Genomic DNA, 13,692 nt, shown 5'->3' on the forward strand with positions numbered 1-13,692 from the left:
CGTCGCCAGAGTGCAGTTTGGTTGCATGAAGTGAAAATGGCGACTCCACAGCAGCACGCGCATGCAGTGTTGTGGTTTGCAGAAACAAAATCGCCGATTACTGTGCAAAGAAATTATCGTCGTGTGTATAAATGTGATCCACCTGATGTGAAAACAATTAAGGAATGGTATAGGAAGTTTCTGGCAACAAGAAGTGTTCTGAAACATTCTGGCGGTGCATGTTACGGAAATTCAGAAGGGACTGTGGAGGGTATCAGACAAATGTTTCTCAGAAGCCCACATAAGTCAATTCCTCAACCATCTGGGCAACCTGATGTTTCTCGATCAACATTGCAGCGTGTAGTTCAGCAGTGTCTTCGTATGTGTGCTTACAACGTGCAAATTCTGCAACATCTGACGCCGAACGACAAACCACATCGTCAACAATTTGCTGCGGATAGGCTGCAGCCTATTGATATGGATGCCAGCTTCCTGGAAAGATCTTTATTCTGAAATGAGGCAACCTTTCATATATCAGGAAGGGTAAATAGGCGTTATGTTCAGATCTGGGGTTCGCAAAATGCGCACGTTGTCATTGAACATGTTTGTGATAGCCCTAAACTAAACGTCTGGCGTGGGCTAATGCACGACAGGATTGTTGGACTGTTCTTCTTTGCAGAACAAATAGTGAATGGGACAGTGTATCTGGACATATTGGAGCGGTTTGTGTACCCTCAGCAACAATACTTGCAACCCAACATCATTTTTCAACAAGATGGAGCTCCGTTGCATTTGTCAATGGCTGTTCGCTAGTTCCTGGATAGGAAATTTCCCACTCGTTGGATCGGACGTGGACGACTCATTGCCTGGCCACCAAGTTCACCCGAAATTACTCCGCTTGATTTTTTCATGTGGGGATTCGAGAAGGACCGCGTGCATGCGACCAAAGTGGACGATTTTCCTATGTTGCGACATCGTATCACTAATGCGATTGCAGCAATAACGGAGGAAATGTTACAAAGAACTTGACAAGAAATTGAATATATACTCGATATTCCTCGTGCTGCAAATGGTTCACATGTAGAGATGTATTGATGATAAATAAATAAATTCTTTGAGATGCTGTACAATGTGGTGCATTTTTCATTGCGGTATCTACTGTGCTTTCTTTCCCTCGGTCTTTGAAATCAAGCAGGTTTGAGTGCCACACCCTGTACCATGTGTCGAAACTTTGGTGACATTATGTAGGTAAGACTATAATGTATTAAAGGGCACAGAAGTCCTATGCCAAAAGTCTGTAAGTTAATAAGTTTACATAGGTATATGGTTGTGAAACTTATTTACCTGACAAGTAATTTCTGTTTCACTGATTATCGTTTACTTTCATAATGCCATTCGATAAATTAAAATGAGCCCATTTTTACGTGCATAACAGACATTTACGTTGACAGAAATTGCGAGTTCTGTAATTCATTAGGATTTGATTCGTGATATCAGGAAAGTTGCTTCCTCTCGACAAACACACACGCACACACACACACACACACACACACCCCTCCTTCTCTTGCTCCCTCTTTCTTTCTTTCTCCCTTCCTTCCCCTCTTCCATCTCTCTCCTTTGTGTGTGCGTATGCGTGTGTCACTGCGCCTGCGTACAGAATATGTGTAAGGGAGGCTGAAAAGTTTCAAGTAGTTTACTGAATTACGTTTTCGTTGTGAGGCATTACTTTATCTTTGGCATGGTTCATACCCCCCCCCCTCCCCCCTCGTCGTTGACACAGACATTTTACCTAGCTGGGCGCTATTGAAAATTACACTTTGCTTCAGAACCAAATGCTGTCTGAAAAGAGGGACGAAACTCTCATGATTTAATTGTAACGAACACCAGGGTTCTCTGTACGAAAGATTTATAAGATGTGAAAACATACATAAGTCCAGTATTTTAATTTCGTAGTTTCGAAGATACTTTTAGTGGCGAGAAGTTCACGTTTCAGCATCCCCATGATATCACGGTACATATATTGAGAGAGGAACTGGTCTTGAGAGATCAGTTAAGGCCACGTCCACTGCCTTAATAATCGAAGTCTGACGTGAGCATCTCGATAAGCGTCTAGTTAATGCCTTCGTCTTACTTCCAGAGACGTAACAAGTGACTAGGTATATTATTGTCTGCCGCAGACTCAAAGATGTAAGTTCGGTCGACGGTCGAGTAGTCAATGTCCGGAGACTGGAAGTGGAATTTCTGCGTAACGGAAGAGTGACGGCTGTGGTGAGGCAACGGCAGGAGCAGGTGTGGTGCTCATGGCTCCTTGTTGAAGGCGTAGTTCTCGTAGGCGGAGTAGCTGGAGGCGGAGCCGGAGTGCTGCGAGCAGGCGTCGGGCGGCGAGGCGGCGTCTGCGCCGGCCCCCGGCGGCGGCGTCGTCGACGTGGAGCTGGGGGTGGGCAGCAGCTTGCCCCCGGGGCCCCAGCGCTGAGTGGGCCGGAACAGCGCCGCCCCCCTCTGCGAACAGGCGACCAGAATGTCAAACGCGGCCAGCAGCCAACGGGCTCTCCCGGTAAGCACCCGCGGGCTCTGCCGCCGCCGCTTCGTCGTCATCACCGGCTGCTCCGTACAACAACGCTGCCCTGGGGGACTCATGAAAGGAAGCAAGAAGCAACGAACTCCCCACGTAGCGCGTAGGGGGCGGCGGAAAGAGCGCACGCTGCGAAATTTTTTCATCAGCGCCAAACCTGCAGCCCTGTAACGCTACACGTGAAACAGCCTTTTTTTTACTTCGGACTACACAGGACTCTACTTGTAACATCCTTACGAAAACAAAAAATAAAATAAAAACATCTGCATTTGCAAGGTTCCATGGCCTAAAATTTTATGTGTTACAAGTTGACAAACCCGAAAAATGGTTCAAATGGCTCTGAGCACTATGGGACTTAACTTCTGAGGTCATCAGTCCCCTAGATCTTAAAACTACTTAAACCTAACTAACCTAAGGGCATCACACACATCCATGCCCGAGGCAGGATTCGAACCTGCGACCGTAGCGGTCGCGCGGTTCGACTGTGGCGCCTAGAACCGCTCGGCCACCCCGACCGGCCCTTATATGACAATCCCGAGTTTGGCTGAATATTTTGATCATTTTCCATTCGAAAGAAAAACAAAAATTGAACCGTGTTTGTAGTTAAGTATCGAGAAAGTTTAATTTCCATGTATTCTTGAAAACACCACTGATATCATGAATCAGTCGTACAAAGAAATATGCATAACGTACAAGAGCATAAGTGCAGTATTCAAACCAAAAAACATGATGCCGGACAGTTTCTGTACGCTCGGCGCAGCTGCTTTGCGTGAGTACAACCCGATTTTGTAGACGTCTCTATGGCAACGTCTCTTCACAGCACTATAGAGGGCTATTGTTGTCGCCTACAGCCGTTTCCACTTCGCAGGTGAAAACTGTCAGTAGCGCTGCCAGGTGTCGGGAATTTCCTTAATCTGACTCGACTGTACGAGCTTCTTAGTAGTAAAGAATAAATGTATTAAAACCTCATACACGACGCGGCAATCTTTTACGCATCTCAGTGTTAATGATGTCATATCTCTTGGGCTATTTGTCGTGCAATGGTTTATATCTGTAGGTACATTCAGCAGCATACGTGGATACTGTCTGCGAAATATCTTGCGAATAGATTTGAAAAATATGTAAAAATGTGCCAACCGGTTGCATAGGTTTTCTATATACCTTGAGCAGGTTTCCATACCTCTAAGGGTGACTTCATCAGAAGGTATGGTAATTACATGAAGAACATATCGTCAAAGATGTACAGTGATTCAACAGTTGAGTTGCTCAAGTCTACATTAAAATATAAGACATAATGTTCTTCAAAAAGTCAAACATTAAAACATAAGTAACACCGGTGTGGTCTGAGGAGAGTTAGTAGTAAAGGAGTTGCGAATTTAAACCTCGAGCATGATTCCGCAGTTCACGAACTCAGTGTTTATGACGTCATATCTCCTGATCTATATGTCTTACAATGACACATTTTTGTAGGTACATTCAGCGGCATATGTTGATACTGTGCGCAAAATGTGTTGCGAATAAACTGAATAGAAAAGAAGTAACAAATCTGAACGTCATTCACAATCGGGCAGTTTTTCACGCAGCTCATTCTTCATGACATCATATCTCCTGACCTATGTTAGAATAGGTGGTTCTTACCGCCACAGCGATTGTTCCCTGACCTTAAAGGATATGTGTGCAAAGTTTGACTGAAAAACCACTTCAATGGTTTAAGGTTTAGGAGGAGATGTGGACAACACACATACACACACACACACACACACACACACACACACACACGCACGCACACGCACACACACAGAAACATGCACACACATTTAGAATGTGTGTGGATTCGTTACACAGTGAATGGCTATAAAATGTAAACAGCCTACTGCTATGACAACGCAGTCTTATGCTAGGAAGTCTTTGAACCAAAAATTTTCGATTAACTAGCTCGTCAAATTCGAAAAATCCGAAGCGGTGTCAGGGACTAAGACATAGTTAACCACCTGATAAAAGTGGCGTACGTTTGAAGCACAGCAATGTGTGGTAGTGAATCACAGATTGAAAAGACGCAACAGAAGAGAATCGTAGCGTTTGAGATGTGGTGGTGCAGAAAAAATTTGGATGATGGTACAACACTGAAAGAGGCGGTAATGAAAGACTTTTAATACAGTTTTATGCCATGGATTTCAAAAAAGCATTTTGGAACTCAGAAATGATTCTTTACACTGATTACATGGGATTTCTTACAACCACGCTCCGCAAAGTTCGAATATCTCTGCCCGCCAGTACAAGAGGTCTGGCCAGTCTTGATTCCACTGTGGTTTCCACTTCACGACCACATCTACAATCCACTCGAGCAGGATGTCCTTATGTAAGGCGGTTAACAATTTTTTTTGCAACTCCTTAGCAGTTCAATTGTCTGGTAATTTCATTTTGGCCCCCGAACGTTCGCTACTTTATAAAAACGCTGTAATGTAAGTATTATGAGACAGACGCTGTCATTTTCAGAATCGATAGACTTCGAATCGTGGTTGCATTGTTATGCTGCATAGCGCATTCTAAAGTTAAAAATGTGATCCTTTCTGACGTGATGGTGTCATTACTTGCCTGTACACTATCTGATCAGAAATAACAGATTCCGATTGTCATTTCTGTAGTTCTGAGTTCATCCAAAGATTTTCAGCCATTAGGTACGTATGAATTTCACTGAATATTACTGTTGTTCCTCAAAATATTTGTAGTAGTAATATGTGATACGTTTTCTGTTCGACCTGTAACTAAAACAATGTCACTGTTACAAACTAAAAACTATGTAAAACGAAGTGTAGTTACGTAACTCGAAGGTGACTCGTAAACTCATAAACACTGAAACATGCTGTAACACGAACACGATAGCGAGTGTTTCGGGGCAGCGTTCACCAGTTATAAATTTAGCCTATCGTTGAAGTCGAGAAGCTTTGAGTACAGAAAGCAGAGCAGCAGCAGACGGCCGGCGATGAACCCACCTCTTTGCTGAGTGTGACGCGGTAGACGGCGAAAACGGGCATCGGCACGATGGCGGAGGTGCCGATCAGAATTCCCATCACGTTCACCCAGTCGGGGAACACGTAGTCGCCGTAGTAGGGCGCCTCGTAGTTGTACATCGTGAAGCCGAACACCGCCTGCAAACACAGAGACGAGGCCGTGGAGCTCATCCCGTTCCACAGGGCGGGCGATCGCTGACTGCCGGCCGCACTCCTCGCTCCACACGCAGCGCACGTTTTACAAGAAGGTGCTCGTGGAGGACTGTACGGTGCACGTTTTGCGAACACGCAGCGCAAGGAACGGGTAAATAGTTGCAGTTATTGAATTCATGTTGCCTTTCTTCTTTTTTTTGGGGGGGGGGGGGGGGGGTAACCTGCAGGGATATTAGACTGGGGAGGAACCTTGTAACCTCGTGTTACGTCATTATTCAGTAGTGACTTCTACTCGATCTTACTGGCAGGCATGAAAGGACAGGCGTGCTTCATTATTATTATTTCCAATGTATTATCAAATATTGAGCTGGAAACTGGTTTTCGTCCTATCCAACTGAAAAGATGTAACCGTTGCATTCATAAACTCAGGGAGTGTGCACAGTGAAACAGCATCTTCAGAATGAAGACGAATCGGTACAGATGTATTTCAGGACCTATTCGGCCTGATCGCCTTCTTATTCTTGTTGGATAAAAATGATGTGACATCATACCGAAAAAAAAGTATTACACCCTTTTAGAAGTTCCCGATACACTCAAGATTTATAGCTGCAACAGTGCTTATGGACTACATGAAATGATTACATTTACCCGATCAAGAGCACAAGCGGTCCTCAGGTATTAGCTGTCGACCCATGCTGAAACACCCGTATTAGCACCTGACGTAGCCTCCACGGGCGGCAATGCAGGCGCTGACTCTGGCATTCTGTCGATAGTACGGATGGCGAATACCGTCCTGGGATAAGTCATGCCACACCTGCTCCACCTGTTCACGTACTTCTGGAACAGCTACTGGTTGACTCACTTCTAGTCCCATCATATCTCTCGTGTGCTCCATTGGAGACAAGTTAGAATATCCTGCTGGCCGAGAAAGTTTCCACACGTCTTCCAGAGCACGCTGAGTTTCTTTGGTAGTGTGTGGGCAAGTATCATCCTGTCGGAACAACGTATGACCTTTCTGTTGCCAGAACGGCAAAATAATGGGTCTAACGACATTCTGCACGTACCGAGCGCTGGTTAGCGTCCCCTCCAGAAACATCAGAGGTAAACAAGAGTTGTAGGTTATCGTACTCCAGGCCTGTGGTAAAGACAGTGTCTCTTGGACGAGTGTATTCTACTAACAGCGCTCAGCAGGTCTACGTCGTACGAGCAAACAACCATTACTTGTCTGCTGACAGAATCTGCTATCATCGCTGAAGACCATCTTTGCAAGTGATCCTCTGACGGCACTAGTCGAACCGTTCACGTCGATACTGCGGCGTGAGTTGAAGACGGGATAGAAATGTACGTGCCCGTAATCCCACTGCTAATAACAGTTCGCAGAATTCTTCTTGACACAACTGGTCTCACAAATTCTCTTATCTATGTTCTGGTAACCGTACGATCTGCCACTGCTGCCCTTACAATACGACGATCCTGGAGGGCGTCTGTGCTGGTCGGATGTCCAGAATTTCGTCTACGGATGTGATCACTGATGCCAGCATCGTCGCCCAGATGACGCAGCACGTCCAATTCGTGTGACAATTCTCCGAAAGGACCATCCCGCCGCTCGGAAGGTCAAAATTTGACCCCTTTCAAACCCGCTTGATTGACTGTAGGAAGCAGAGAGAATTTCTGTGGCATGGTTGCCTGCTTGCTTCACACCTCTGTACCACACTTGTAAGCTGGATACGTAATTTTGATTTTTTTAAGTTACCGTCATGCACGTCACGCACAAAACATGTTACTTTACCGTTACAGAATCTTTAGTCTTTCAGTTGCTCAGTCTTTCCCTTGCGCAGTCTGGTACATTCTTAGTTCGAGTGTGGCAGGATGATGGACGTTTTCAGTAGTGCTCTGTTGACTTGTGCTTGTATATGTTGGGTGAAGAAAGATTTATCGTAAAGGACAGCAAGGATGAATATGATGTATATATCTGAAGGTTAAAAGAATATAAATTTTGAAAAATGTTATTATTTTTGAAAAGAAGTCTGAAGTAAGACTGCGGCACTGCGCAACTAGTTTGTCGGAATGATTATTGTGAGCTAGTTAATTAGCTCAGAAAAGAACACCCCACTTCTATGAGTCATTCATTAAGATATCAACTGACTAAGGTGTTTGGGTTTTATAGAAATTCTTTTTTAACATTGTACCCTTCTTAAATTATTGTTCACTTTGTTATGAATACTGTTGTTCAGACAAATGTTATGAGTGGGGATCACAGGAACTTTTACTCTGTCTTTTGGGTACGTTCTTGTTTCTAAAATCATTTTCTTGGAATATCATTTCACAGAAAAAGTTACTCTCCCATCCAACTGTTTAAAGATGAATTACTATTACTCTTTACCATCTTGCGCTATGTGGTAAGCAACAGTTTTAATATTGTTTGGAAATTTTATTTGCTGTTGTGCTTTCGAGAAATCTAGAACAATGTTGTCAAGAGGCGAGGTAAGTGGAAATTTTGGTTAGGTCCAGATAGTTGTACTTCATTTGCACATTTAATATAAGGACAAGTTGTATTCACATCAGTTACAGTTCAACTGAAATTAGTTTCTGTGTTGTCAAAGGTCAGCATACGAGTTTAAGTTGGGTGACAATTTGTGGGTACATAGTTTTGACAATACGTAGATTTTTTTATAAATTGGGGGGAGGTAAATTTTGGCTAAGTTTCATGCAGAAACATATTGGGGAGATTACACACTGAGCCTTCTGGTTGTGAGTATTCCCCATTAAAGCGCAGACACAGATGACGGACGCTCTGGTAGCTGTGCCATTACGCTATGTGTTGGAGGACGACGTTGCAACCATTGTCACTACATCTATTGTCCTCTAGGTGGCATACGCCATCATCGGATCAAAATCAGCGTCGTCCTCCCATGGGTACTAAATCTTTTCAGGCGCTGTACATCCAAAGGGCAGAAGCACATCCCTTTGCTGCTGATGGAAGTATTATAATCAAGCCTAAAGGAGTAACCATAACACTAATGAAGGTAAATAATATTTTGTTTAAAATTAACAACGGGTTCTCTGCAAATTGAGTTTAGATAAAACGCGATATATACAATTCAGTACCGCACTTAGTCTGACCACAATGTCTGAAATAATTAATGAGGGTAAATCGTCAAATGGAACAGAATATTCTGAACGACTAGTCTTTTTACATTGATAACTTGAACTGAGAGTCATATGTTACAGATCTTAAAAGTCCAATTTTTGAATTACAGACAATATCAGATTTTGGAGATGAAAATTTCCACAAGCTGACTTACTGTTCCTATTGTCATAATGATTTACAGCAAAATATTCTGAGGTAACTCGTGATTGAGGGAAAAATTTTTGTGGGGACGAATTGTGTAATAATAATAATAATATGTGGTGTCCACCCTAGTAGACCTTGTACACAGCTCTTCAAATTAATACCTGTTACAGCCTTAGTGTACATTTACTTTTTCGTGGAGTTGATCGTTAACAATCAGAGTCCAAAAAACAGATACATTCATAAATACAAGATGACCCGTAACTCCAGCGACAAACTTACTGAGGTGATAGTATGGACTAAAACAGGACGGGAATGTCCAGTGAACATGGGCCTTAAAATGCATACCCTGAGCGCTATGAGCTACTGTGAGGCGCATCTCTTCTACTGAACAAGTGCTCATAGTTCATAAGCTATGGACATTAGAGCACATGTTTGCTGTATATTTTTTCTTGTATAGTCCTTAATACCTTCTCCCAAAATATTGAACGCAGAGGTCTTTCAATAGAACATATGTATTTCACGTTATCTAAGATGAGTAAGTACTTAGAGCCCTTAGGGTATGTTTTTAGGGCCCATGTTTAGTAGACATTTGTTTCGTTTTGCTCAATACTACATCCTCAAGACGTTCGTCGGTGGTGTTATGGTTCACCCCGTATCAAGCTAAGAGGAGAAATAATTTACACGGGCCAGCCGACTTAGTGTGACACAGGAAGTGAGGTATTCAACCATGAAAGATCTTCTGCTCAGTGAGGTAAGAATTTTAATAAATAATAAAATTCACTTCCAACTCAAATCGAAATCATAACTGCTCGACAGCTGTTTCTACTCCATAGAATAATTTCTGAATGTTTAGTAGCATGGTCCACCAGACATTCAGATAACTAACAAACGGTTAGACAGTAACCCAGTGAGAGGAGGTTCTTTGAAAAAAATCAATAGCAAACGTGAAGTCATATATTACACAGAGTCTTAAAAGGTTTCTGGATGAGCTAGGAATCCCAAAATGTGGTGACTTGATTCAGTGGTAAGCGATTTGTGATGAAACAACGAAAACTGCCAAGTGTTCACAAACAAAATTAACGCAAATGTTGGTTTCAAGAATGCTACACCCCTACATGCTTCTTGGGTGAACCGAGACATTGCATTAACAGTTGTTCCATAGATCGTGAATACATTTGGTAATGATGAGAAATTGTATTAGTTTAAAATAAAGTTTCTTTATAGGAAATAATCCTTTTTCTTTACAATTGCTACTTCATATTTAAAAATTCATCTATTAAGTAGGAGTCGTCAAATTCTTTTAATTTGTTTTTAAATGCTGGTTCGCTATCTATCAGACTATAAATACTATTTGGTAAATGACAAAGTCTTTTGTGGCAACATAATTCACCACTTTCTGAGCTGAAGTCAAACTTAACCCAGAATAGTAAAGATTGTCCTTTCTTCTAGTGTTGTAGCTATGCTCTTTGTTGTTACTTTCTGTTCGGGATTGTTTATTAATAACAAATTTCATAAGTGAATATATGTATTGTGAAGGTACTATGAATATCATTAGTTGCTTAAATAAATGTCTGCAAGGTGATCTTGAGTGACCTGCAACTGTTATTCTGGTTACACACTTTTGTGCAATGAATACTTCTTCTCTTAATGATTACATACACCAAAATGTGATGCCATACGAAAGCAGTGAATGAAAATAGGGATAGTAGGCTAATTTATTAATATATTTATCAGAAAAATTTGGAGTAACACTAATAGCATAAGGAGCTGTACTCAAACATTGCAGCAGATGATCAGTGTGTTTCTTCCACTACAATTTCTTATCTGTGCATATCCAGAAATTTTGGATACTCTGCTTTAGTCGCAGACTTGTGTTCAAAGTCTATATTTTTCAATGGTGTTACGCCATTTACTGCACAGAACTGCACATAGAGTGTTTTCTTAAAATTTAATGAAAGTTCATTTTCAGAGAAGCACTTAATTATATTCTGAAAGAGATTATTTACAATTTCCTCGGCTAATTCTTGTTATTTTGGTGTGATTACTATACTTGTATCATCATTAAAAAACTAGCTTTGCATCTTCATAAATGTAGTGTGGCAAGTCGTTAACACTTATTAAGAACAATAAGGGACCCAAGACTGAATCCTGTAAGACACTGTTCTTGATACCTTTCCAGCTATATGAGTGCTGATTTTTTCCAGATTATCTGTACTGTTAATTTCCACCTTCTGCATTCCTCCAGTTAAATATGAATTAAACCATTCGTGCACTCATGCCGCAATACTTAAGGTTATCTAGAAGAATTTCATGATTCACACAGTCAAAAGCCTTTGACAGATCCAAAAAAATCAAAATCCATTAGATTTTTTTTGTGATCTGTCAAAGGCTTTTGACTGTGTGAATCATGTTCAGTTATGCAGAGCATTTAATATTTGATCAGTGAAAGAATATATTGCATTTTCTGATGAAAACCATTTCTGAAAACCAAACTGATATTCTGTTAGTACTTCATTTTTACAAATAAAAAGTGGCTCTGAGCACTATGGGACTTAACAGCTGTGGTCATCAGTCCCCTAGAACTTAGAACTACTTAAACCTAACTAACCTAAGGACATCACACACATCCATGCCCGAGGCAGGATTCGAACCTGCGACCGTAGCAGTCGCGTTCATTTTTACAAATATCTGAAGGTACTATTCAATATATTGCTTTTTCAAGAATTTGTATAAAGCTGTCAGAAGTGATACTAGGTGGTAGTTGTTAGCATCAGACCTATCCCCCTTTCTATGCAACGATTTAATAATATGATATTTCAGTCTATCCAGAAAAATGCTCTGTTTCAGTGAGTTACTACATATGTGACTGATATCTACTTACCTATTGGAAACAAGTTTCAGTACTCTGTTGGAAATGTCATCAGTTCCATGCATGATTTACTTTTCAGTGATTTTATTATTTTCCTAATTTCAGTAGGAGAAGTGGGGTGAATTCCAGTTTTATGAAATTGAGAAGGTGTTGTCTCTTCCACGTACAATCCTGAATTTTCTAATGAACAGCTGGGTCCTATTTCCTCTACAACACTAAAAAATGATTACTAAAAGTATTTTATATTTCCGACTTTTTGTTAACAAATTTTTCATTTAGTTTGATAGAACTGTAGTCCTCTTGTGCTCTCTATTGCCCTGTTTCCCATTTAACAACATTCCAAATTGTTTTAATTTCACTATCAGAGATGCTAATCTCAGACATAATATACATGCTTTTTGACATTTTATTAACATTCCTTATTTCAGTGAAGTAGTTTTTATAATGTTTCCCCGTTGCTGGATCATTTGTCCTTTCACCTGTAAGATATATTTCCATTTTCTATTTACAAGCTATTTTTATCTATTTATTAAGCCACAACTTCTAATATGGTTTCTTACAAATACGATTCACTGTTTTCTCAGGGAATATTATTTCAAATAGACTCACAAAGGTATAATAAGCAAATTTTAAATTAGAATCAGGTTTCCTGTACACCTCATCCAAGTCTAACTGTTGCAAGCTTCCCTAAAATTTTGCAATTGTTAAATCGCTAACTGAACGCACTATTTTGGAGGAATGTTTTTCGTTACTGTATGGAGCTGTGTCATATACTGTAACTAGCTGGGCATCATGATCAGAAAGACCGTTCTTAACAGAGAAAGTTTTTATTTGATTAAATTTATCTTGATCAATAAAAACACTTTTGCTGGCTCCCTCTACAGTTTCCATAGGAAAATCAATACTTCAAGGCCATTCTTTCTATCAAGTTCTATCAAAATCTACATTGAAAATTCCCACTAACAATAATTTGCTCCCCCTGTGTCTTATAGATAACACAACATAGAATCGAAGTGTTACAGAAATAGCTGAAGTTTCCTAATGGGGACCCATGCACAGCTATTTTTCTGCAATGTCACCAAGTATCTATAAAGAACGGTGGGGACGTTCTACCAATCGCTCAATTCCTCTGCGACAGAAAACCGCTCCTTGGTCGCGGACAAATTCGAGAGTCGCTGTGTAAACGTACTCATTGTTGGAAAATATTTTCTACCCACATGTTTTTCAACTTGCCAGGAAGATGCAAACCGCGTGGAGTAAGATCCGGACTTTCCAATCACAGTCATCCATATCTGTGCGGCCTTGGGAAAATTGTTAGCATTATGTTATTGTGGCTGGACGCGACGTTACGTTTGCTCCATACATCGTCATAATTTCACCAACAATCTGTGTGCAATTCAGATGTTTGACCACAAGTATCGTACTGCCTCGCGTTTTTTGGAGTACGTTTCCAGTTGCTGCGTCAACTTTGACATATGTTACCAGTACCGCAGAAGAACTGTGACGGCACGGACCGCAGAACATGTGCTCCTTTCTGACAATGTTCACTGTTGTGCGTAGTGGTCTTACCGTGGGTCGACATTCTGAAGTCCCTACTTAATTCGGAATGCATGACATTACCGTGGGCTGGCCATCTACCATGCAACCACCTATTCGTTTTCCACACACACGCTAACTGTGAGGAATAACATTACGAAAACTAACTTTCTTGTTTTCTTTTGTATTCTGTTTCCTAGGGAAGGAAACTGTTTACAGGTGACTAGATTGATACGGCCCGCCTCAAATTCCTCTCCTGAGCTAACCATTTCATTTC

The 13,692-nt window shown here is 41.2% G+C and overlaps 1 protein-coding gene across 1 annotated transcript in view; it reads right to left on the reverse strand.

Annotated features, from left to right (window-relative positions):
* Window positions 1–2,277: 2,277 nt before the first annotated feature.
* The window catches only part of LOC124742401 (sodium- and chloride-dependent glycine transporter 1-like), a 152,666-nt gene continuing 141,251 nt past the window's right edge, over window positions 2,278–13,692 (reverse strand). The window contains exons 10-12 of the mRNA XM_047248803.1: window positions 5,545–5,700; window positions 2,383–2,580; window positions 2,278–2,340 (exon numbers count right to left, since the gene is read on the reverse strand). Coding sequence (XP_047104759.1) covers window positions 2,278–2,340; window positions 2,383–2,580; window positions 5,545–5,700 — 417 coding nt within the window. The remainder of the gene's footprint in view (window positions 2,341–2,382; window positions 2,581–5,544; window positions 5,701–13,692) is intronic.

This window comes from Schistocerca piceifrons, chromosome 1 (assembly GCF_021461385.2).
Source record: "Schistocerca piceifrons isolate TAMUIC-IGC-003096 chromosome 1, iqSchPice1.1, whole genome shotgun sequence".
NCBI classification, from domain to species: Eukaryota; Metazoa; Arthropoda; class Insecta; order Orthoptera; family Acrididae; genus Schistocerca; species Schistocerca piceifrons.